The 26422-nt window shown below is 38.9% G+C and overlaps 1 protein-coding gene across 18 annotated transcripts in view; it reads right to left on the bottom strand.

The window, feature by feature from the left end:
- The window catches only part of CELF2 (CUGBP Elav-like family member 2), a 491927-nt gene that overhangs the window by 40660 nt on the left and 424845 nt on the right, over positions 1-26422 (bottom strand). For 11 of the 18 annotated variants that reach the window (XM_025188438.2, XM_075908547.1, XM_025188442.2 and 8 more), the window contains 6 exons: positions 26239-26268; positions 24323-24402; positions 19930-20088; positions 18283-18346; positions 5872-6006; positions 3827-3958 (listed from right to left, as the gene is read on the bottom strand). In XM_025188438.2, the coding sequence (XP_025044223.1) occupies positions 3827-3958; positions 5872-6006; positions 18283-18346; positions 19930-20088; positions 24323-24402; positions 26239-26268 (600 nt within the window). The remainder of the gene's footprint in view (positions 1-3826; positions 3959-5871; positions 6007-18282; positions 18347-19929; positions 20089-24322; positions 24403-26238; positions 26269-26422) is intronic. The other 7 variants (XM_075909147.1, XM_075909199.1, XM_075909196.1 and 4 more) reach the window with 3 other exon arrangements.

Below are 26422 nucleotides of genomic sequence, written 5' to 3'. Positions count from 1 at the left end.
GAGCCTTTGGAAACTTTAATTGGTGCAGAATGCGGCTGCTTGAGTTTTAACTAGTACTTGTTATCCGGAGAACAGTGCTCCAGTATGTTTCCGGGCACAATTTAAGGTCTTAGTTATGACCTATAAAGCCCTAAATGGGTTGGGTCTAGGGTATCTGAAGAACTGTCTTTCCCATATGAACCTGCCCGGGGACTGAGGTTAGCTGAGGAGGCTCCGCTCAGTGTTACCCCACTTATTTAGATAAGATTAACATCTACATGGAACAGGGCCTTCTCAGCTTTTGCACCCAGGCTGTGGCATTCTCTTCCTTGGGATATTCACATAGCACCAATGTTAGCATTGTTTCGGCATCAGGCTAAATCCACCCTTTTTACTTGTGCTTTTATTGGTGTTTGAGTCTGTGTGTGGGTGCCCCTCTCTCTTGACATTTTTAGCAGGTTTTATGTCCCTCTGGGGTCTCGTATTTTAATTTTTTATATATATTTGTATTGTGTTTTTAAAAATTGTGTAAGCCGCCTCAAATATTTTAAATAGAGAGGCAGGGTAAAAATATTTTAAGCAAGCAAGCAAATAAATAAATAAATAAATAGGACCTGTTAATTTAATGAATTATTAGGAAAGAGAAACGTTTTCTTCCCATGCTTATTCTGGGCTTTGAAATCAGACAGTATAATTTACTCCCACTATACTCAGCAAACTGGAGCATTCAATTAAAAGAAAACTCGACCCAAAGTACCCCCATCCCTCAGAAAAAACCCTCCAATACTGAAAGGCAGTGTCAAATGTTTTCTGCCAATCTATTTCAAATTTTAATGGAAATGCTTTATGCTGCTCTGAAAGGCTTTATGGAATGAAATGTATTTTCCAGAGAAGAGAAGAATATAGGAAGATGTTGTTCAGGTTTACAAAATATGTTACTAGGGTGAAGAATGTGGAACCAGATAAGAAAGGTTAAATTGAAGGACATTTTAACAATGGTTGGTTTTAGTTTAGTTATGGAGTGTGTACAGGCATAAGGAGACTATTAAATACATACTTCTTCATTGCCACAGTAAGCTTTCGAATATTGAAAATGGTTTTCTGTGGCTATTCACTTCAGCTAAGATTTTGAAAAGTGGTCTGTAATTTGGGGTGCATAACTGGGGTGCTCAGCCCTTGCTGAAAAAAAGTTTCATAAAGGTGCTACCTAAAATCATCAGTTACTTCTGAAAATCATGGTCTCCATTGCTAGGGTCAATACCCCAAGGAGGTATTAACTCATCCCTTCCGAATATCTGCCTCAGCACAACCCATTTGGCGTCATTATCTGAAAATACCTAGTTTCCCAGCGGGATTTGCAAGGTCTAAGAATTAGTCCCTTTGCTTTTCCATGATGGCACAAGATTTGTTTTCTTAGCACTGGCACTCTTTAGAATTGACTTGTATTGTGTATTTGGGATGTTTGCCTAATACACAGAGCGTCCATACAGTACCCTCAGCTTTATGAATAAAATTACAGAGAAACTAAAGGCCATCTCTGGCTTCTTCCAAAACTTCCCCAGTTTTCATACGGGAGTCTCTAGGCCAGCAGCTCAGCCAGCATGAAATGGCACAGCTCTGAAGCCAGTAGAGCTACAGTGATTTACACTTCCAAAGGTGTCCCAAACTTCACCTCCTTGCTGGGCTTTGGCTTTATGGGTAAATAAAAAAATATATGTAAAAACTCAGCCCAAACTTTCTTCATCAGATGGGTTGTTCCTAGCACTTCTTTCTAGGACCTCTTGTAGACTCATTTACTGCTCATACAGAAACATCTGCTACAGCTTCATATCCAGGCTGAGATAGCAGTAATCAATCTGACTCTTAATTCAGGGCTTTGGCATCTGACTCAGTAGAGGAGCCCTGCATTCCTTTTAAAAGTCTTATGCCTTGTCACCACTTATCAGGAGATCATCTAGACCAACAAGGAGCCACTAATTCAACTGCTGATTGTGCCCCCATTGACTCTGGTACTCCACCGGGGTGAAGTCAACAGTTTCTCCTGTCGACCTCCCAAACACTGTGGAAATTCCAACTAAGATATGTTGACTCCAGTTAAGCTATTCACATAGCTGGAGTTGGGTACCGTAGTTTGACTTTGTTCCTTAGTGTAGACCTGGCTTTAGTTTTCCATGCTTTTATGGGAAAGTAGAAAAGAGTTGATATTTCTTGCCTGATCAGAGAAACGGAAAGGAATAAAAAATAAATTTTTATCCGCAAAAATGCAAATCAACATAATTTTGGGAAATATAACCCAAAAGGCTGGCCATATGAGAGGGGAATACTCAGCAAGGATGATAAAACACAACTGGGTAGCTGTGTACGTACATAATTTTATAACTTAATGTGCTGATCAATATATCCTGAGTTATAAGATTAACACGCACAACTTTTAAAGTTAGCTTACCTTTACGGAGCAAGGAATTAAATACATTTGCAACACTGCACACTAAACTGAATACCTCAGTTCAATGAAGGTGCAGTCACTTCGGAGGGGTCCAGAAAAAAGGTGATAAAGACATTCAGACATTCAAAACTAGTCTTAATGCAAAAGCCATACAGTAGTGAATAATTCTTTTGGGAACAACATGGGCTAAATGACCAAAGAGGCCATCTCTAATTTTTAAAATGCTCAGATTGTGGGGGAAAGAATTATTTAGAATAGCTAATGGAAAAGTGGGATGCAAACAAAAAATTAGGTGGGTCATCAGAAAACAACGCGATGAATTAGGCCATTAAATAGCATTGGAAAGGAAGCGTACATACTTCCATCTCTGGAGTTATTCATCTTAAGCAACACTTAGAAATACCCTTTAAAACAATTGTATGTTGGCAGCAGTTGGACTAGTTGATCCAAGGAGTCTTTTTCATCTCTAAAATGCAGTGCATGTATAATCCTCAGGACTGCTGTTTGTACACTAGACCTCCTGGAAAAGTCATTATAGAATTAAAGTTGTATCTGCAACTTTAATTCAGTCCCTTTGTAAGTCTGCATTAGAATACAGTCTTTATTATATTAGCACATGCTATTTCTTCTAGTGGACCCCGTCTCATTCAGTGCACAGAATGAATGGTGCTCACTGAATGAGCAGCCATTCAACACAGATTGTACCTCCCTAAACTGGGACTCTCTGGTTTGGCAACATTCATGATCTGGCAGGACCATGGATGTTCCTGGATCAGAAAGCTTAAGGGTAGCAGGGGCTCAGTGGTGCGGCTGGAAGCTGTTTGGCAAGAGGGGTGAAACAAGGCGGGGATTGGGGGCTGGAAGCGGAGCCAGTGGCAGTGAGGGGTGGTGGGCTCAGAGGCTGGTGGCAAGGGACTTCCCCTAGTATGGGAAATTCCCTTGGGACCGGTGAGTTCCCATGGGTACCGAACCAGGAAGGTCCAAAGTGTATTGTTTTCTCCTTATTGTTTACTGTGTGGCCTCATTCTTTATTGACTGCACACTATTCAAAACCTGCTTTAAATTTGGAGTTATTAATTTCCTCATCAACTTTTCTATGGCACTCGTCAGGATAGTACCACAAACATTAAATAATTTTGGTTCCCAAAACCCCTGTGAAGTTATGGATGTTTCACTAACTCTGGGTGCCTCTTTGAGATGCTCATGACATGACTTTTCAGAGCACTTCGAGCATTATATAGCACTTTATCTTTTCAAAGCACAGAACCTATTCACTTCCGCGGCAATCGTGAGCACTCAGCACTTGTGCAAGTCAGACCCCAGGGTCTCAAGTTGAGCACCCAAAACACAATGAAAATACAAATAGTGACTTCCTGTGAAAAGTTTGGTTAAGTGACTTGCCCAGCATCACGTAGTTTGGCAGGGCAGAGATAGACTCCAGTTCTCCAGGGCAACATTCAACTGCCCTAACGATGAGACTGTCCTTCCTTTTCATGCAGTCCCCTGCCTCATGCACTACACAACTTCCAAGTTCTGCAATAAATAAGGCAAGGATCCTCAGTATGGAATTTCCTAGCTTTCGAGTGCTTGACTTTGCATCCTTACTGTTCTTCTAGCATAGTGGCTTGTTTGTCATTTCCTAGTTTTTTAAAAGAGCAAACTGAAAAAAAAAACCCCTACCCAGAAATTGCATCATGTGGCATCATACCGATGCCCGTATGGGCCATCAGCAGGGTTGGAACTTTTCGATCCACTGCACAGCTGTCTGCCAATTGAGCTAACAGAGTATCTGACAGCAGTGTGAGACACATACTTTGCCAATGGCTTTCACAGATCTGATGACAGCAGAAGAATAGTGAGATTCTGGAATCTTGGAAGCCATGCCAGGAGGAGAGTGTGTTCCAGCAGTCAGAATAGATCCTGCTGCCAGTTCTTCTAAGCCTGACCCCCTTCTTCCTCATCAACTCTAACCTGTCTCCATCCCAGTCCTGTCTCTTCCCACGTCTAGTCTCCTTGTCCTAGTTCCAGTCCCATTCTCCTTGCCTAACCTGTCTCAACCGCCCCCCCACAAGGTCTCCATTCAAGTCCCAGTCTCCCTACCCTTCCAATATCTTTACTTGCCCATTCACTCTAAGTTCCTTCCACCTCAACTCCTTGTCCAATCTGTCCCTCTCTGCCTTCCTCACAGCTCTTTAACTCTCTTCCCCCCTGTCCTCATTGGCTCTTTATCTTATTTTCCCCTCCTTACTTCTCAGTCTCTGTCACAGTTTCAGCCTGAGACAGACACCAGACATGGAAAAATTCAGTCCTCTAGTCTTGCAAAGGTATAAACCACTGAAAATTGAGTCTTACAATGGATGTGTTAATAATAAGTGTTACTACAGGCTCTGCCTACAACATATGTCAAAGATTGCCTCCCTTGCTGTTGAGCTCAAACCTTCTGCCACAGATTACTTTGTCAGGAGGGATGAATATACGTAGACACAGGATTAAATGCAAATGTTCTTTCGTGGCATCTAAAGCGATATGAATGGTTTCAGAACTGCAATAAACACACTTCATGATGCAAAGGACTATCCCCTGAAGCCTTTATATAAAGAGAAGGGGGCAAAGTCTCGGCTCAGTTACACTGTGGTAAATCACTCTACCCTCCACTGTCATCGGAGACGACGAGGAGTTCTTGTATACTGGATTTACACCAGTGGAACTGAGATCAGAATCCGGCAGGATTTTTGCTATGCTTACTTTCACGGTCAGTTACCAGCAGGAGCAATCTCTGAAGGCGCCAAAAGGTGGGGGTGAGAGGGGAAGAAAAGGTAAGAAAAATAAAAGAGGGAACAAATTCAGTTTGTCATTTTTTTTCCAGTATGAGAAGCAGAACTTCTGAGCCCTTGGGCAAGGTATGTGGAGGCATGGGTCCATGTTCCCAGAAGGGGTGGAATCTGGGATGGAAGGGGTGGGGCCTAGCTTCCCCTCGCCAGCCCTTCAGTGCCACCTGGGGCTTAAGTGACAATTTAAAGGGCTCAGGGAAGTTGCTCCCTTTTCCCACTCTCTGTCACAGGCCAACTGAGAAGACTCACATTCTAGATTCTTTTTGAAAAGTTATATTTTATTGCGTTCCTTACGCAACTAGAGAGTGGGGTTTTTTTTGTGTGTGTGCTTGTTGGTTGTTGGACACTGCAAGACTGTTCCATTGGTCCTACCCCCACAGTGAGCTTGGTAGCATAGATCCTTATGCCCACATGGAATAACTTGCAAAATCTGGGCTTCAGTTAGCTGATTAAACACACTTAAAAAACCCCTACACGTTAAAAACCACAAACCCTGCACACCTTTCAGGTGCAAGATTGTTGGAGGAGAGAAGCAGATACAGGATTAACTTTCTGAAGTTCTCCTTCCTGTCTACACCTCTGGTGGAATTGGAATTGAAAGTAATCTGCTCTTACCGGGACTTGTGAGGGCTCCCAGCGCACCGGTTGTTGTGGAGAGAGGATTTGCATTGGTGGTGGTTGCTGAGGTTTGGGCGGCGGCGGCGGCGGCGGCTAAGGTTGCCAAATTCTGTAACTGTAAAGCATTCATGCCTGCACAAAGAACAAAATGCATTTTCAGCAGCAGGGTTAATTAAGAGATTCCTCATTTAAAAACTGGATTTAATCTAAAGGGCTATAAGTCTTGTAAATATTTCTGGACTGACAGTTGTACAGGTGAGTTAAACCCTCCTATCATTCACTGAACAGCTACACCACAGGCAGGTCTGATATAAGCTACCTCAAGGTATGTCTACACTACCACCCTAGTTCGAACTAGGGTGGTTAATGTAGTCAATCGAAGTTGCAAATGAAGCCTGGGATTTAAATATCCCAGGCTTCATTTGCATCTTGCCGGGTGCCACCATTTTTAAATCCTCGGTAATTCGGACTCCGTGCCCGTGGCTACACGCGGCACGGAGCAGGTAGTTCGAATTAGGCTAATTCGAACTACCGTTACTCCTTGTGGAACCCTCAGACTGGCCCCAGCCAACATGGCTCATATCTCTCTTGCAGGTGAGAGGGCGGATGGTTTTACAGCCTGGACTTACAACTCAGGAAATTTGTGTTCAGTTCCCACTTACATCAAAGAGTTGCGCTGTGACAAGTCACTTAATCTCTCTGTGTGAAACATGGGGATAATAATACTTCCTGACCTCACACAGGTGGAGAGAAGGTCAATTAATTATTGCTTGAGAGGCACTCAGACCCTATCAAGTTCAGTCCCCAGACCCCCTCTTCACTTCTCTATTGCAACTACCTGCACAACAACAGCCAATTGTGATGACAATTTTTTCCTGAAATTCCTTCTGTCTATTTGGAACTGAATCGTGTCTATCAAATTCATTTCAAATTCAGCACAGCACAGCTATCTGACAGAAATGATTTTCAGTCACTACCATTCAGGGCCAGATTTGAACTGGAGACCTCTTGGTAGACTGTGCTATAATCAAGTGAGCCACCCAGATTCTCCAAATTGCTTATGAACTTATTCACTACTTTACAAGATGTAGTTAGTGAAGGATACATCTACATTTCAGAATGAGGTAAAGACCTTCAAGAGCTGGGTAAATGTAAACAGCAGGGAATTTAATTTAGATAAATATGAAATGGAACATCTGTTGACAGACAAATACTAAACAGCACGCATGCAAACTGGAAGAAGGATGATTAAAGAACAATGGGGCAAAGAACTTGAAGTCTCAATGGGATGCAGTTGCCCAGAGATGATAGTCTGAATGTGTGAATTGGCATCACAGCTATATACATAAGCATCATTTATAGGACAATGAAAATAGTAATGCCTCTTTCCCCCACCTTGATTTGGCCACATGCAGGAGTTCTGCGTATGCCATACGAAAAGGACATTGATAAATTAGAGAAAGTCCAGAGAAGAATGTTAAAGCAATGAACTATGACCACATGAGCAGGAGAACTTAATATGAATAAGGAGAAAATTAGAAGAGGGAAATATCATAACACTACAAATATTTGAGTGGTAATAAAATAAAAGAGCAGGAGGCATATTTTACAGAGGCTGAGCGCAGATGGCATAATAAAGAGAAGCAATAACTTTAAACTAACACAGGACAGAATCAGGCGAGCCAAACTTTGTGCTCAGCGCTCAGAAGTTTCCACTGTTCTAATATCAGAGCTTTTAAATACTGAGATCTTCTAAAAATCTGGCCACTTTATTGAGCTGTCTTCTGAGAACAGAACTCTTGACAACCAGCCCTAGTTGGGAATGTCAAGCACTTTTGAATAAATGGCTCAACCAAAAAAAAAATTGTGATAGATGATTGGATCAGTAATGTGGCTGAAGAGAGGTGTGGGGCCATCATCATATGCTTTGAGGAACTAATATAGGAAACCTCTCAAATTCTAAGAGAGGTTGAGAAATATACATCAAGTTTTTCCTTAATCCCTATAACCTATAATAGTTATAATGCACAATAAACATACAACTACTCTAATTACAAGGTACAAATAACTAAGATACTCAGAGAGTAGTTATTACCTATAGGCAGTGGCCCTGATATTCAAGGGGACTTGCACTTGTCTCTAGCTGAGAAAATGTACCTCCAAATTCATCCCTTTGCGATCATCACTGCAGTTAATGAGCAAGCATTCGGCGCTTGTTCACTCACTCACACACACACACACACACACAAAATCCATTGCCGAATGCTTGTTCATTAACTGCAGTGATGATAGCAAAGGGGTGAATTTGGAGGTACACTGTCGCAGTTGGAGACAGGTACAAGTCCTCTTGAACAGCAGGGCCACAGCCTATAAGTTTTTACAGACTGCAGCAAGTCGTTATGCTGTCTGGTATGAAGAAGGAAGTTGGCTACGGCCCCTCCCCATCGTCTACACTTTCTATTGCTGGTATTAGAGGTCCTCAGGAAGCACAATGGTAAAGATTATGCCTGATCCTTATGCAGGGGCACAAAAGTAGGGGAGGAAAAACATAGAGAAGCTCCTAGAATCCTCTTGTTCACATACTTGTGAACTCATTTAGGCCACCTACAATCTGCTGCTACATGGAGGTGGGTGCATAATGTACTTTCTACAATTCTGATTTACATGGTGAGCACCTCTCGAGTAGTTCAGCCAATGGATCACCAAATTTACAGACAAAGGAGACCTATTAATTTGCTTCCCCCACCTCTCTTTGCAAGTGTGGGGAACATTTTGTAGAATAGGAAGTGGGCTTAGGTTTCTTTTGCTCCAAAGTGCCTTTAATAAAATTTCATGTGCTCTAGAAGTATACACAACTTAACATTAAGACTCCAGAAAACAATGCAAATCTTCATGGAGGACATCTTTAATGCCATTCTGCAGTTTGGCTGGTAGAAATAAGAAATAAAGCAACACGTCTTGATTGCTCTCTCTCAATTAGACTAGTGATAGAAATGTAGCCGTGTTAGTCTGGTGTAGCTGAAACAAAATACAGGACTATGTAGCACTTTAAAGACTAACAAGATGGTTTATTAATTGTGACTATTTTCTTCCACTATTTGATCTGAGGAAGTGGGTCTGGCCCACGAAAGCTCATCATCTAATAAACCATCTTGTTAGTCTTTAAAGTGCTACATAGTCCTGTATTTTGTTTCAATTAGACTAGTTGCTGATCAGAAGGAGGTTGTGGTTGAATTATATTTTCTCTGTGGTGATGCTTCCTTTAGGTACTTTTAAATAGTTCACAATTTAGAGAGGTAAATAGTGGTGAACAAAGATATATGCAGCAATGCTGAAAATAATTTTGAGAAATAGCTCCAGAGTGGTGGAATCGCACCAATTTCAGCAGATTTCTCTGGAACTCATTTTATAAGCACAAAGAATTTGAAACCATTCTCTACTGCTTTCTACTTCATGGTCATTGAAGAGCTATGTGGGTGCAAGACTCCGGGAGCTGAGACACAGCATATACGCAATGCTTGAAGGAAAATGAAAACCAAAGAATTAGAGATAAGGATAATCAGCAGCACCAAAAGCAAGAACATGCCTTATGCTGGAGAGCCAGTTTAGCACTCAGGAGGAGGAAAAATGAATGCCCACCTCTCCCCATCTCACAAAACCCTTTTATAGAACAAAGAAGCAAGGAGAACAGTTTTCTGTAGAAGCAAAGGGAAATCTCCCCCACTAAGGCTACGTCTACACTGCAGGCTTCTTGCACAAGAGCATGTGCACACTGCCATGTACTTTTGCACAAGAGCGTCCATGGCAGTGTGGATGCTCTCTTGCGCAAGAAAGCTCTGATGGTCATTTTAGCCAGAGGGGTTTCTTGTGCAAGAAACCCTCTTGTCTGTCCACACTTGCCTTTTTGCGTAAGAGCTCTTGCGCAAAAAGGCTTATTCCTTATAGAAAGAGGAATAACTCTTCTGCAAAAAGCCCTGTGTTCTTACAATTAACTGTACTCTTCCTTGCACAAGAGTGCGCTTGTAGTGTGGACGCTCCGCAAGTTTTTGCGTGAAAATGGCTGTTTTGACGCAAGAACTCTGCAGTGTAGACATAGCCTCAGAGAGGTATTTTTCAAACCAAATGAATGAAAAAAAGCAAGAAAGACACATCAAAGAAGTCCTCTTCCCACCCATCATATGTCACTGGAGAAGTGACCACAACACAGTGGACACAAACCAGCTCTTCAGATGTTATTGGGTGTCAACTCTGGGGCCTCCAGAAAAGAGCCATTTGTCACTGTTGTAATGTGTCAGCGAAGAAGACCAAAGACTCGAACCAAGTGGAACTCCAGAGTGAGGATATTAGTAAAAGGCTCAGAGAACACACCCAGTGCCCGGGTGCTGTAGAACTGATTACATCAACAGGCGTATCTCCTCATTCCCATCCCAAAGGCTCTTGGCTAAAATCCATAAATAATCCATCATCAGTGTCACTCTATTTAACCTCCATCAGATGTTTTCTCATTGCTGCTGCTCCTTGTTTATTGGCTTTTTCCCTTTATGTCAAATGTGTCAACCTCACAGCTTGTGAGGACAAACTCAGAAGAGGGAACTGTTGATCTGCAGACCCGACAGCCAATTTGGTTCCACAGCAGAAGTAGATTCCGGTTCAGTTAACCTCCGGCCAATGTATAGTTTTGTGGGATTATTCTGCCTGGCACACACTCTCCTTTCACAAACTCTCTTTTTTTCTGATGTTTATGCTTTTCACATCATAAAGGTTTTTCAAAACAGCCCCAAACCCCGGAACAAACGTGGAGATAGTGATTCAATCCTATTCATTTGAAACGGCTGCATAGTCAGCAAATGTACCTCTTGCTGAAGAAATGCAAATCACTTAGTGAAGAACAGTCTCATAGGCACATAAAAACATGAAATTCCATCTGCAAGGGGTGAATTCCTGGATAAGAAAGAACTCTTGATCTTTGTGATGGAGAAAATGTTGGGAACTGAAGCAAAATTATTTATAAAGAGCTAGAACCACATTACAATTTGATATAATTTTTAATAATGTGTATTTACCAGTGTGCCATCAGCCTGGCAAATAGTCAGAACTACAAGGAATACAACTTTCATTTTGTTACTTGGCAAATTAAAAAAAAAAAATTAAATTATGTACAAAACAGATGCACAATATGCCTACTTGAAACTTAAGATTTAAAAAAAATATTTATAAGGATAGGGGCATGAAAATTTAATTTAATGTTCACCTTAGGTAATTTCGTGTCTTATTGTTCATGGCAATTACCATAAATCTACATATCAATAAGCAAGAACAGATGTCAGTTGTTACAAGTGCTTGCCAATCAGGCCTGTTAAAAAGTGACAGATGGATGGTTATAGAACATTCTCATAAGGCCTATTAGCACATTCGCAGGAAATTTTTGTAGTGGTGCACAGTCACAGATGCAGTTCTGTGAAAACACGGGTAAAATCTGAGAGCACAAAATTAACATTTTACAACTTCTTGTGCTACCTCGAATGCAAACTTTCATGCAATAAGGCAATTTGCCTTGCTTAAGGCACCATAGTTTTTTTACCATGTCATAAATGCAAGTGTAAGGATCAGGGATTTGTTTGTATAGGGCACAGCAGAATCATGGGGCATTTTTAAAAGCTTTTTATGCTGATTTAAGCTTTACATGCAAAACATTTTTTGTAAGTGCTGAAATAACGGAGGGTCACTTGCATCTTCACCTTGAAGAAATTCCTGCTTAAATCCTTCTTTTATGGGAAAATATGCATCAGTTCAGAGACCAGCCTTGGTCATCTTATCTAGGTCCGATTTTCAGAGGATGGAACCTGAGCATTTTCCAATCTGGTCCTTTTACAGCATTTCCTCTTGGTTATCCCAACACAGAAGAATCCCACAATCAATAATATTGGCCCAATTATTTATTTATCTTTTTTCCTTTTGCTTTGTTAGCATCCCCAAACATTGGGGCTACGTCTACATTGTGCTCTCTTGCGCAAGAACATATGCAAATGAGGTGCGGCAATGAATATTGCTGTGCTTCATTTGCATACTTAATGAGCCACCGTTTTGCACAAGGGGCTTTTGCGCAAGAAGGAGCAGTGTAAACTACACTGCTCCTTGTTGCGCGAAAACCCCCTCTTGTGCAAGAGCCGTTCTGCCGCTTATTTTCAGGCATTACATTAAACCCTGACTGTAGTTTCAGAAACCTGGACCTATGATCAAAGCAGGTACAGGATAATCTCTGATCCCAAAGTAAGTTACTGGTAAACATGGATGTTATCAGACATTCTCTTTTTTATTTTAAAAAGTTGTCAGCTTTTCAAGGACTTTACTTGGAACAGGCAGAGGTCCAGAACAGTGCTCTTGAAATTACAAGCATCAGTCAAGACGGATAAAATAGAAAATTCAGAATTCCAGCTCTATCCAATCACATATATTCTGAATCCATCTTTAGTACAGCTGTTTATCTAATGCTTAGTACTTCACTTTTTTCTAATCATTGAGAACCTGATTCAGCAACGGGCACATGCTTAACTTTGAGCACTTATTGAATTCATTCCTATTTAGCACAGCACTGAAGCACATTCTTAAGTTCCATTGAATTCAGTAACTTCCCAGTGACTTCAATGGAATTTCAGCATGTGCTTTAAAGTTAAGCATATGTACCTGTTTTCCTGAATAGGAAGAGTATTAAGCACATGCTTTCGTGCTTTGCTGAATCAAAGCTTTCCTGTTATATTCTGCTTTGTTTTTATGTGTGCCCAGTAGGAGAAGGGAATAAGGAGCCCCTTCCATTCCTTTTGCAGTTGGTCTAAAGCTCAGAGTGCAGTCCCTTCCTACAGACTCAACCTAACGCAGAGTCCATTTCATAGTGTCTTGCTCGCAAGAGAAAAACAAACAAATCTCCCCGGCTACAGAGGGTTTGGTTCTCTTCAATGTTTGTGTCACTCCTGTTTGCCGGAGCATGTGTGTACACGGACTATAGAACCGGCTAGGGTTGCCAGATGGTTTCAACAAAAATACCGGACATACTTGACGTTACATCACAATCTACATGATATCTTATTTAGAAAATACCGGACATTTATATTTTCTCAATTTGTTTCCCAAACAGAAAGCTCAAATACTGGACTGTCCAGTTTAAAACCGGACACCTGGCAACCCTAGAACAGGCCCTTTCCCTTCAATAGTGCACTCTCCAAGAAGTCAACTAAAGCATCATTGCCAATCCCCTAGAAAAAGTGGACTGCTTGGGTCTGATTAAATGACACTTTCAGTGGAAGTCGTTTCTAGCCCACAAAAGCTCATGATACCATCTTGTTTTGTCAGTCTTTAAGGTGCCACTAGACTATTAGTTGTTTTTTAAGTTTTTCCAGTTACAGACTAACTTGGTTACCCCCTGAAGCTTTTTAACCCAACATGTTCAGTTGTATGTGTATAAGAAGCAGCCATGGCATGGCACTGTTCCTGGAGTCAATGGAGGTCCTCACTTTGAACAGGATACCCCTTTGAAGAGGTCCCTGGGCCATGTGCAGCAGGAAAGACCCTGCCAGTAGGCTTCTGCTGGAGAAGAGCTGCAGAGGAGTGAGTGGAAGTAAAGGATCTTGGAGCCAATGAAAAAGCACAGTGTTTCTATTCAGAAGTTCCTGGCTTCTATCTATTCTACCAATATCTTCTGAACCAATGGCATTATTGAGGCACACACTCAGTCCATAGAACTTTATGGAATTTCCCTCCTCCGTTTGCTCCCACAGATTCAGAGGAAACCTGGCTCAGGTGAAAGGGAAAATAGCGAACTGGACTGAACCAATATCTGAACAGTCAGATGCTCGGCCCAAACTACAAACCAAACAGCAAGAGAATTTCAAAAAGATTAGGAACATGAATGTGCAGTGTTTATTTTATTTGGATTTCAGATGGATAAATACAAAAGTATGGATCAGTGTTTTCCTATTTCAACCTATGTTTTGCTTTCACACTATCCAACTGATTCAATACGCTATGCCCTCCCTACTCCGGAGGTCCCTAATTAAGGAACACCCACGGTTCGGACGCTGCCAGTTGGAAGCAGTTTCATGTGCTGCTACTCGCCCCTTCCTGCCAGCTGGGGGAACAGCAGCACAGCAACACTGGCAGTGCCTGGAAGCAGTGGGGGACGCGGCGCGTCAGGTAAGCGCCCCACCTCTACCCCACCTCACTTCCTCTCTGTCCTGGCAAAATCATTAATCTGGCAAACCCTGTTTCCCAGGGATGCTGGATTAAAGAGGTTTGAGTGTATAACCCTTTTTGTGTGTGCGTAACTATGCACATACATGTATATACCTACCTATATGCATATATCCATTTCTATTTATAATGAAAAATTTGAAATTAATTGTACTGATAATGGAAAACCTTCACGAGGAAAATGAACAATATCTTTTTGACACCTCTTCTGATTTCTAATCACCTGGCATTCAGTCACATAATGTAAAAATCTTACATTATACCTTTGATGTACTTTTAAAACAAGTCGGTTAACCCAGCTCACCTAATGTAAATTTTATTTTTAAGGTCTGATCCAAAGGCCTACTGAAGTCAATGGAAAGTTCCAAGTGATTTCATTCAAATTTGCATCAGGGCATTAATGCAACTTACATATACTTGAAGGGGGAACTCTCTGGCTTGAACAGCCATTCAGCGTAGCTTGTATTGTTTATTATACAATCAAATCACACGATCGCCTTCATCGATATTATTGGCCTTCCCCAGACAACGAGAAAGTACAGTTCATACACGGCAACCTAATATTATGCATGCAAGGAAAAGCAGTGCCTTTACATTGTTAAACATTACTGTAATCAATGGAAAAAAGATTATAGCATGGCACAGTACAGTGACATAAATGTTATGTAAGAACAATAAAGCAGAGTTTGGCAAGACACTGATAGCACCAGTAGTCAAGACCACAATGCTATTAAAATTGCAAAAGGGATACTGCTGACTCTTGTGATACTGTTTTCCTTCAAGCCTTGGCTCTTGGAGTAAAGTGATGCCATGAGGTTCTTAGCTTTCAATAAATAATAATAATAACAATAATAATAATAATTAATAAAAAAGCTTCATAATCATGGTGGCTACAAAGTGCTAAAATCAAGTGTACCCTAAAGCCTCCAAACCCCAAAAGGCAAATTAAAATGAACCTAAAATGTATTTATTTTTAAAATCTCATGATTGCAAGTGAACCTCATGACTTGTTTGCACCTGACTCTTGCTTTTTGAACACTGGGGATTGGCAATAATGAAAAAGCTAACTGCTTGTTTATTATAATCTACCAAGGGGCTACAGCTAAACAGACTAACCTGTCTCACCCTGCTTGTAATTTAACAAAGCACACACTTTGGACGTGGAAAGTCTCTGTGCTCAGTCTATGCCTGCAGGTGAGGTTTTGAGGAAAATACCTTAAACCAATTTTCAGTTCTTTGGATAAAACTAAGCCACTCTTCCCATGTAAAAAATATTCTAATTATACTTTCCCAGATATGACTATGGGGAAGAATATTTTTTTTAAAAAGGAAATACAACACTTGGTATTGAAGATGAGTGTGTCTGCTTTGTTTGCAAAGAAAACTAGCTTGAGTTGCTTAATTATAACTCATTTAGTTTAATGTAATTAGACACATATTTAAAATGCTTTGCAGAATTAGATGCCTGATCCAAAGTCTACTTAAATTAATGGAAAGATGGCCACTGATTTCAGTGGATTTTGGAACCACTGAAGCCAAAGGAAACACAGCCACTGACTTTAAAAGGTGCAGGACAGAGCAAATAATACTTTGTGTTCTTGTGTATTATGTAAATGCACAGGTAAATTTAAGACCAGATTTGGCTACAATTGTTCAGTAGGATCTTACTTTACTCCTCCCGTTAAAATCAATGCAAGAAAGAAGGCAAAAGATCTGACTTTGAATGAACATGTTTTGGCTCAAAGAACTTGCAATCTCTAACACTGGAGCCTATTTGGAATCTTAGCGGATTGCTTCTAGTTTTTTTCATATTTACAAAGCTAAGACAATATTAATACACAAGTTCCATATTGGTTGGAAATTAATATTATTATATTTGCATCAGATGTATGGATTGGATGTAATTTAAAATACACTTTGAAAAAGGGAACCAATCTAGCTCTCATGTTACATTATGGTTGTGAGACCAATGCTGCAGCAATATTAACCCAATCCATATTGTACATACATAGAATTTTTCATTCCTTTGTCTCTGGTAAACTCTAATAAAATACCTTTATTATTAAAATATACTGTCAAACATAGTGGCTGTCCAATAATGGTTAATGGTTCAGGAGAAACCTGAAATTTGGGAAAAATATATCACTTTTGAACTTTCAAACTTAATGATTCAATTGTGCTAGGACTTTTGCCCTTTCATGTGAGGTTGTAAACTTGGAGAAAAATTTAACATCATGAATTTGACCTTGGACATTAAGATTTAAGACCCAGGCATTTCCAGAGAAGAAAAGTTAAACCCATAAAAACATTAAGTTCTGTTAAAATGTAAGTAAGAAAACTGCCTTGTTAAAACATTTCAGGAGGCAATGTAGTTCTTAAATTATTATCCAATATGGAGCCATTAGAAATCTAGCCTTTAGCTGAGGAAGTGCATCTTTCTAGTAAAAATGACATGCTACTATGACCTCAGCAGATGATTTACTTGAACTGAATGGCCTAGGATGCATAATTCATAGATTGGATTGAGAGGCGCTCTAGGGTTAATCTGAGGAAAATCCTTAATTTCAGTCAAGGTATGATTCAGTTATTAGGAGGTAAAACTAAACCTACAGTAATTGTGGACAACAGACAATGGAAATCTACTTGTATACAAATACGACAGAATATGCAAAGCAGAAAAATCTCTCCAAGTATTTTTTCCCCTTGGATCTCTCAGTTTTTTCTTTCTATATAACTACCCAAAATACAAAACATCAAACACAAACCTTGAGCTCCAAACCAAGCTCCAAAAATGCCAAGTGTGAAAACTTCCTTGAATGGCTCTGCTCTGTTTATCATATTAAGATATATATTCTGATGAGAAAAATGCTAGATCGTAAATGTAACATAATAGAAACGGCAAGCGCTGCCAGCAGGTCTGAGGAAGAGAAAATAATTCAGGGATATTGTCATCTGTAGGCCAATTTATATTCTCAGACAGAAGGCTCACGTTAGTCTCTGATGCCACTGCAATAATGGCATAATGTAATGATTGAGCCGAGAATACCTATGGGGTATAGCTATCCTATGCTTTATATCTATACTTGTTTAAAGTATTTCAAGATCCATTCAAAGGGAAGCCAGAAGAAGCTAAAGACCCGGATTTAAAAAGTATTAAAAATGTTCCTAAAGACACGTGACTATTTCAGCCGTTATTTTGTGATGGCAAAGAAAGACCGATGCTACATTTCATTGATTCACTGAGTTCATGATTAAAATAAACTAGCATGCCATTTTTTTTAAATCAAGCTAGGAAAAAAGCTTTTTAACAGTTCTTCACGGCAGGCATAATGTGCATCTGTGCTCTGATTTACTGCACATGCTGCCTTCTCTAGCATCATGTTAAGTTAGGGTATCAGCATGGCAGGTCACTCAGTGGGAGAGACCTTTTACTAATCACTACACATCAGTTACTACTGGCACACAGCTCATTACCAAGAATTCCTCCAACTATCTGGCTTTCAAATATGCTTACACTTTGATTTGCTTCCCCCCCCCCCCCCCACTCTCTTTTTTCTGCCAGACCAAAGATTATACTTTTACATAAAAGCTTCTGTTGTGTAATTTTGTCAACTAGGGTTCTAAAGTCATAAAAGGCTCCCAGTTAATTTTCCATGATTACAAAAAAAAAGAAAAAAAAAAAAAGAAAAAAAAAAAGGAGAATGCAAGCTTGTATCAAAGGTAGGCCTGTAATCTTGGGTTTCATTAAGAAGGTCAGAACATTTTTAGTTGTCACCCATTATTAAAATGTTTGAGGGCTGCCATTAATTTGATTTTCAGGACACAGAAACCTAGCTGGAAATTAAAATGTAATCCTGCTGTTGCTTTATTGCCACTTTAAGTAGGGTAGGATATAGCTGCAGGAACTAAGAGCTCTCCTGCAATTTACAATTGGTTACTCTGGACAAATGGCAGGTGACTAATGCAAGATAAAGTGTTTGTACTACCAAGAAGCGGTTAGTTTAATTTCAGGGACTGAGTCTGAATCACGAGTTGTTCCTTGCTCATACACAAAACCCATTTTATACACAAAGACTAACATCATGTGATCATTACAGAAAATGGAATTTAGGAGCCTAAGAAAGTGAAATATAATTGTACAAAATGAAATGATTTTTAACTCACCAGCCATTTGCTGAATGCCGCTGAAGGCACCCAAGTTACTGGAGGAAGTTGCTTGCTGCAGAAGCTGCAAATGAATAATAATACAACCATTGTGATCTAAATGGTGTTACAAAAAGAAGCAACAAGATGAAAACAAAATTATCCAGCAAGTTCAAATTGGAATACTTATAGTTTCCTTTACTTTATTTATATAGTCTCTTGCTTCTGCCTATTGTTGGAATGAACATCCCCAGAGTTGATGCTGTAAATCCATATTAATGTCTAATCTCTATTAAGAAACACACAGACACTGGGGAAACTCAATAACATTGCTGCTTTAAAACAATTAATCAATTTACCCTTTTTAACAACCAGGTGTTAAATCTATTTAAACCAACATAGCGTGACTAATTATAGCCCTCTACAGTCTAGCAGTTACCATAACTCATCTCTGTCAATCACCGTCCATTCTCACCCAACCCCTTAAATTCAGGTTTCTTTCTTTGTCATCCTTAGAACAGGGTACATCAACTGCACAGATATTCATTAATGGAGAGGCTAGCACTTAGCTGGTACAACAGTCAAGAATCACTATTAACTCTTTGTATAAAGGGTATTATTATTATTTTTTTTAAAGACAGCCAGCTAAGGTATACCTATACAGGTTTATAACCACCACTCCCCCCCATTCACACACACACTTGATTTACACAGTCTGTACACACAAAAATCCTAATTTCTGAGCGCATAGGAAGTTCCTAGTTGTCAATATATCATATAATGTGACCATTCACAACTCCACTGCAGCAAAAGGCAGATATCCTTGACCACTTCGAGCAATAAGGGAATCTCTGTTATCAGTCTATGATTTATGACACACTCAAGCTATTCCAGATTCCTCCCAGTAGAGGGCAGGTGTACAAAGCAAAGTAGCTAACTAATTCTCCTCTCATAGCTTTCAGAGTCAAAGAAAATGTCATTTAAAAATGTGAGAAAATAACCAAAATGCCCATCAAATCTACCTTCTATAAAGTAATATGAACCTTGCATTTTTAGTACCAATAAAACAGTATTTAATTTGCAGACTTTTACTTGTTAATGTGATAGCCATTTTCAAATACATTAAAAGATTAACTTGAATGAGTACAGGGAATATTCCCATGTGAAACTGATAGGCAAGAAGAATTAAATCCAAGCATTGTGGATTCAAAAGACTTTTCACCACATACAGTCAAAGGGAGTTTTCAGATTTCTATCTGATCTCTGAAAGGTGAAGATTTTACTTTGATAAGAGAAAGCATTTAAGATGTATTCAGATTTTATTTAAAAAAAGAAGCAGAATTTAATGTTAAAAAAGTCAGCGGAAATATCAGTGAAGTTGCATTTTCCCATCAAAATGGAATTTAAATCTTCACAAGTCTGCAAGGCACTGAAATAACGGGAAGCTTCCATTCCAAACTGCTGTTATCAATATAAAATGTTTTATATAGTGCCACACAGTTATGTGGCACTTTAAAGAACGAGTCACATTATCTGCTCCAAAGAGCCCAAATCAAAATGTAGGAAGCTCTATGTTATCAGATTCGCTATCACTAGCTTTCAGCGTCCAAAAATAAATATATCAGTTTAAGTCTAAAAATGTGGTTACTACATTTCACAAGAACTTACAGCTAGGTACTGTGGTGTGAGTCCTCCAAGGCCTGTGAGGTTCCCCCAAGTGGCAGTGTTGAGCTGCTGCATCTGTTGTGCCAACTGCTGTTGTAAACGCCTCTGCTCCTTATCCTTTTGGGTATCGGCAAACTTCACCACTATGGGCGAAGAGCAGCCCTACGATTGGACAGATTGGGAAACAAAGACGTCAACCGCATACACATTTACATGATTCTACCATGAAGTGTTTTTACTTCCTTTAAATCCATTTGAAATATCCTGAAATGATTTCTTACATTATTTTATTATTATTCATCTACGTTTGAAATCTGGCTTATGAAAAATTATTAATTTCCTCTCTCTTTTCACTGAGCTCCTTCCCTTCCAGATCTTTGTGTATGCTCAACTATCTGAATGCCCCCTGGAGAGACACATCAGAGTTTATCAATGCTCTTTAATTAAGCTTCACGGTTCATGTGTTTTAAAGATGGACTTGTCTCTTTGTTTTCTGTCTGTTTTCAAGTAATAGCCAAAGACCCTGATGGACATAAACAGTGCCAAATGAATGAAAACAGAGCTCCTCTTCTTATCTAATTTTGAAACTTTTTGCTTTCATATATTAACCTCAAGATTTTTTGTTTTAATGCTCTGGAACAACACAGCATTGATTCCAATTTATTTTTGGCAAATGGATAAGAAGATTCCATAGAAACCAGCTGTCTTTGAATTTTATATTGCTGCCCATCACTATTATGTCTGAGCACCCTACCCACTTTCATGCAAATTTCTCTCCCACTCCCAATTTGAGAACCACATTAGGTGCCTCAGATCCAGAGATACAGCAGGATTTTAGACACAGTTTACAATGTGCACTGGGGGTTTATACCTAACTAAACTTCTTTCAGGCCTACCCTGGCTACACTGTGAGTGTCTTCAGAAAAGTTCCCATTCTCTATTTCTACAAAATAGTAGCTATATTCTTTTTCTCCCAGGAACTTCACAATAGGACTACGATAGGAACATTCACAATCAACAGACAAAATGATGAAATAAGCCACGGTAATAATATCTTTTGTGTGAAGACCTCCCATCAATACCGTTCCTTTAGAATTATCATCTTAGAAAACGATCACTGGAGATGTATTATTCCACCCCCAGTACCTTGCTTGTATATTTCATTGTAAAAATGTCTTTCAATTTTTCAGTGAGTAAAAACGGAGATACACACTTCAGCAATTGAATAAAGATTATGGAGGAGTTAGCTTCGTACACAATTGCCTCTTCTCAGTGATTTTATACTAATATTAAAATCAAGCTCTTATTTTTTTTTAAATTGAAATATTTTTCCAGTTTAGCTAATAAAGAAAGGTAATAGCAAGGCTTGTATGCCATTTCAGACTGGCTTTGGTGGTGGTAGGCTCAGTGCAATGATAGTTTACTGCTTGCTACATTTGCATACATGAGACTCTCAGGTCTATTTCAAAGGACATAGGAATTCATTTCAAAAGAAAGAAATAGTTTATGTCTGTTGCAGTTCTCAGCTCAGCAGTTCAATACTTGACATAACAGCTGACATCATATTTATGAATGCTGAAATGTCAGTAAATTGTGTAAAAACAGTATCCTTGTCATTTAGGAAGCTCTAATTCTTCCCTCCCCCCAATTTCTGCTCTTATTTCATCATTTTCAAGAGAGCAAACATTCTGAAGATTGAAGTTATACGTAACAAAATGGCTGTAACATGAGAAAAATGTTGCTACTTGTTCCATGTTAACAAATTAGTTTCTCCTACTAACGCTCCATTGAGTGATGGTTTTTTAAATACAAAAATGAGGCAGAAAAGCAGAAAATGAGGGCAGGGATTATGGTTTTAAAAACGAGTTGCTTAAACCAGGATAAAGAGTAAAATGCAATGAGCAATTGAAACATCCATTATTTCCAGGAGACACTTGCTCTTCTGAACATGAACAGCCTCATCATTTTGAGTCACTTTGAAAATACATCTTAGTCAATGATGTGTGCCAAAGAACTGAAAATAATGAAATTAGAAAAGAAAAAAAAACCCGGCAGTGGTTCAATTGAAACTTCATTGAATAATACTTAATCTTCTATTTTACAAGTCTTTTTTCCCCATTAAATGTAAAATCAAAGTGCCCAGGGGCACTATTATTTCAGAGAATGTACAGATTTAATAGCTCTCAAAAGTCAACTTTTTATGTCATAGCACTGACCTGAAAAATACCTTCCTTCTCAACGTAAGAGGTACCCCTTATTATGTGAGCAGGTATGGGGTATCTCCTACCTCATCACTTTACGGGTGCTTTCTATCTCTCCGTCTCAATGGGAAGCACTGCCTCTCTACCTTTACTTCTGCTGTTCAAGTAGAACATGCAGACTCCTACCGGTACCGTGCCATGAATCGGTGAGGCTGCTCTACCTCCCACAAAAGAGTAAGCACATTAGTTCTGCTACAGACCTAAGCCTAGATGACATCATGATGCTAAGGTCCAGGATATTCTGAACTTCCCTGTCAGTTTGGGATCCTACCTGTGTACCCTAATTATAGGTGAAGATTCGCCTATTTTTAAGGCTGGTAAATAGTATTTTCCTGTGCGACTAGTTATTTACATAGGACTAAATCATGATACATTTCTTCACTTCAAACTATTGGATTATCTGTGGCATAAGGTTCTACTCAACATAAGGAAGTATATCACAATGGGGTGTTGTTTGAAATACGGTACAATATTCAGCATATGAAAGGGAGAATCTGACCTTTAAGGATTATTTCATTTTACAACATCCTCTGACGTGAGGTTGATTCATGTGAAACTCATTACCCTGGACCAAAAATACATGAGAATACACGGAAAATACACATAAATTCCCCAGCATTATTAACAACACTTCTGTTTTATTTGGAACCCAAATGAGCAAAAATATACCGACCCAAATTAATGGGGCAGTGTATGGCAGAAAAATAAAAAGAAGCATTATTCCAATAAACTAAAATGTCACTTTTTATTTCATATATAGTGTCATAGTGCATAGTAAACTATATATTAGCTAATAACAGCTTCCTAGTGAAAATAATTTCAATAATTCTGATTTTTCTCTGTGGCAGATTCTCATCTAACACTGTATATTCAGGGTTTATAAAAATGCATTGCACTGAAAAGAAAACACATTGATTATAAAATAATCTTAACCAAAGTCAAATGTGATGTTTGGAAAGACAATGGCTTCGCAATGCCAAAATCATTATTGTAGAGTACAGAAAACAATTGACATTTCCATGCAATGTGTCTTTTTTCTCCTCTGTCTTTCCCTTCGCTCAATACACAAAGCAGCTCAACGACATGACGCAATAATGATTGTTTAGTACCCAGCATGCTTTGGGAGACTAGAGCATTGCAAACAAAAATTACTGGAGAAAAACTGAAAGATCCTCGTTTAAAAAGAATAATAATTCAAAAAAAGAAAAGAAAAGAAGAAACAAGTGCACATAACATCCAAATGCCACCTCTGAGAAAATCATCAGTACACAAAGATACAGTATACATAATACAATATAACATGCAGTCTCAAATGATTAAACTAGAAGATCCAGAATGAGTAAAGGCTTAGTACTCTTGGGAGACTTTTGTGCAAAGTTCTGAGAGACCATGACATAAATCACAGACTAAAAAAATTGAGACCACAAGATGAGCTGTGGCAATGTAATAACTAAACTGAGAAGTGGCTCTTACCCTGAAATTGTAGTCGCACCAGGTAAGTAAAGTTAAAGCATCGTGTTGCTCATTATTATAAAGTACGATGCCAGGAAAGCAGTTTTTAGGGAATAAAAGATTGCCGTTAGTACAGAGCCTGCCGTGGCAATGCTCTGCAACAAGTTCAGCTCTTCAGTGTGCTCTGACATAATTAGCATTTTTATTGGCTACATGAAGTAGGAGAAGTTATATTAACTTAAAAAGAGGTTCCATGTGCAAAAAAACAAAAAATCCCGAACATGTGCATTAGTAGCTTGGTATGGCCAGGTTAAAAATCCCTCTAGAGCCTTTGCCCAGAGCAGCACAAACTGTGATGTTTTAAAATCCATGTAAATTAAGGCACTTTGTCAGGGACATAAACTAGTCTCCAAATAAGTTTAATTTAATTCTTTGATTTATGTTTATTTTCTACTCAATGCCACTCATTATAAAAGCAATAGCTGGGTTTAGTACAGAGCAATTGTGGCTTGTGTTTCAAGATCATCGAGAAAAAATAAATGTCACCAAAAGAGAGTGAGTTTTGTGAAAGTTAAAATCTGTGATTGTCATGTGTCTGATCTTCTCCAGGAGACCATGGCTTTACCATTCACAATCATTTGCACAAAGAAAACAAAGAAAGGGCAGATGATACAGTACTGTACCTCCATGGTCTGAGACTGGTGCATGGCTTTGATTGCATTCTGTGCCATTGCCCTTGTAGAAAATGTAACAAACGCACAGCCTGTGGGAACAAGGGGACAGGGAGCAGGAAAGACAAAAAACAACAAGACAAAAGGGTTGGACGCTTGTTAAACCAACACAGTCTACGAGAACGGCCACAAGACGACACTGTTCTCAGTAGTACATAAAAGTAAACAACTCCTCTAATTTATTTATTGACAGTGCTGACTTGCTAATCTGACCATACTTGACAGGGAAAAAATATAGATGCGGGGACTAGTGCAGAGAGGGTGGTGGAGAAGGGTTTTGTTGTTGTTCTTTGTGAGCCACACGGTTTGAAATAAGTAAAGCTTATTTATATGTTCTCAAATGTAAAGTTTGGAATGTACATTTTAATCCCTTCCAAAGCATGCATTAGCAGCTACCTGCTATGGCTTTTTATTGATGGTTGGTTTAAAATAAACTGCTGGCATCACTGGCAATTAAGTCACAATTGAAAGAGCTCACAATGCCACTGGTAAATTTCATCGAGAGGGTGTGAATACAAATAAAAACGAGGGAAAAAATGTATAAACAACTTTGAAATTAAGAACAGGGGAGCCCCGTGTTGATCCCAGACTAAATTCACTAATGCACATGGAATATAATTTTTAAATGGATTTTTTTTCAAATAAAAATCCCTACGTATTTTTTTTTAAAAAGTCCTGATTACAAGTACAAGGATAATTCTTTGATCTACAAAAACTGTGGCCACCTTCAAATATACTGGAGCTGTGTGTATGTGAATAATTGAAAACTACTTTTTCCCTTTTAAACAATAGTTAGTGCCTGAGCTGTTTCCCCAGCCGGCCTCCCCTTTATTGCTACTCATACCAATACTGGGCCTGGTGTAGGTCAAGTTTAGTACTACATGGCTCACTGCCCTTTTAACTAATAAAAACACTGCCTTCTGAAATTTACATTTTATTCTTTTTCATGCACCCTTGGGCACCTTAAAGAAAAAGACTGTGAAATTAATGCAGATTCAGGCTGATTTTGTAATAATACCACGGCACACTAAAAGCTTAGCTAAAGCAACACAGACTTATTTCACTTGTGATCTCTAATGACTTTAACAGTGCATTGATTTTCAGCTCCCTTTGCCTTGCACAGTTTGAACTTAGGTTTCAGAGAATAATTTAGTGTTCCACTCAATTTCCTCAAAACATTATTATTATTACTACTTAAAAGATTTCCAAATGAAGCAAATCTAAATACTAAAAGAGGCTGAAGCATATTGTCATTTTAGAGCTAATGCATGAAAGCTATGTTCTGGCACCAAAAATACAATATTGTTGCCCCTGTGGCCAATGGGCAAAATAAACCATTTTGCAATCTAGCAAGCAACAGATTGCTTGGTTTATGTAAATCAATTTGTGAGGCGTAAAACATCTTTTCTCTTTTGCTCTGTGTGTACCTGGTAAGATTATCAAGTCAGGACTGTATTAACATTTTAATCAAACAACAGTAAGAGAAAGCAATGCCTGATCATTACCCGAAAGCACTACATCTAGTCATGAAAATAAAGTCAATGCATTTTTGCATCATGCGGTAATTTTTTAAAATATAAAATTCCCTGATAAAAGGGAAACTAATCTACTATGTATCTTACTGATAGATTAGCATTAGAAATTTTAAAGTTAGAATTCTTTATGCAGATTTTACAGTAGTGTTGTGCTACTGTATATATTTCTCAGATAACAGAACAGCTGATGATGTTTTTATTATTTAGACACATTATGTTGCTACTACTGTTATCTAGAAACAAATTTTTGTCAAAGAAAATAATTTCACAAACATCTTTCTATAAGGCATTCTAGACAAAATGTGTAGTAGAATGGTAAATAAGCTACAGTACCTCTGCTAGACTCCATATTGATGCTGTGCACTAAAATTAAAGAGGCCCAAATTTACCATCAGTCTCAAAATAATCTCTCTTAAAAACATTACTCTAATTATTAATATAGGAAACAACACTAAGCGTTTTCATTTCTTATCTTGTGACTTCAGTGAGGGAAGAGGACAAACTGATAGAGATCTAT

Source organism: Pelodiscus sinensis, chromosome 1 (genome assembly GCF_049634645.1).
Source record: "Pelodiscus sinensis isolate JC-2024 chromosome 1, ASM4963464v1, whole genome shotgun sequence".
Classification (NCBI taxonomy): domain Eukaryota; kingdom Metazoa; phylum Chordata; order Testudines; family Trionychidae; genus Pelodiscus; species Pelodiscus sinensis.
The sequence above is the reverse complement of the archived record's forward strand: the minus strand, read 5'-3'. Positions and strand labels throughout refer to the sequence as shown.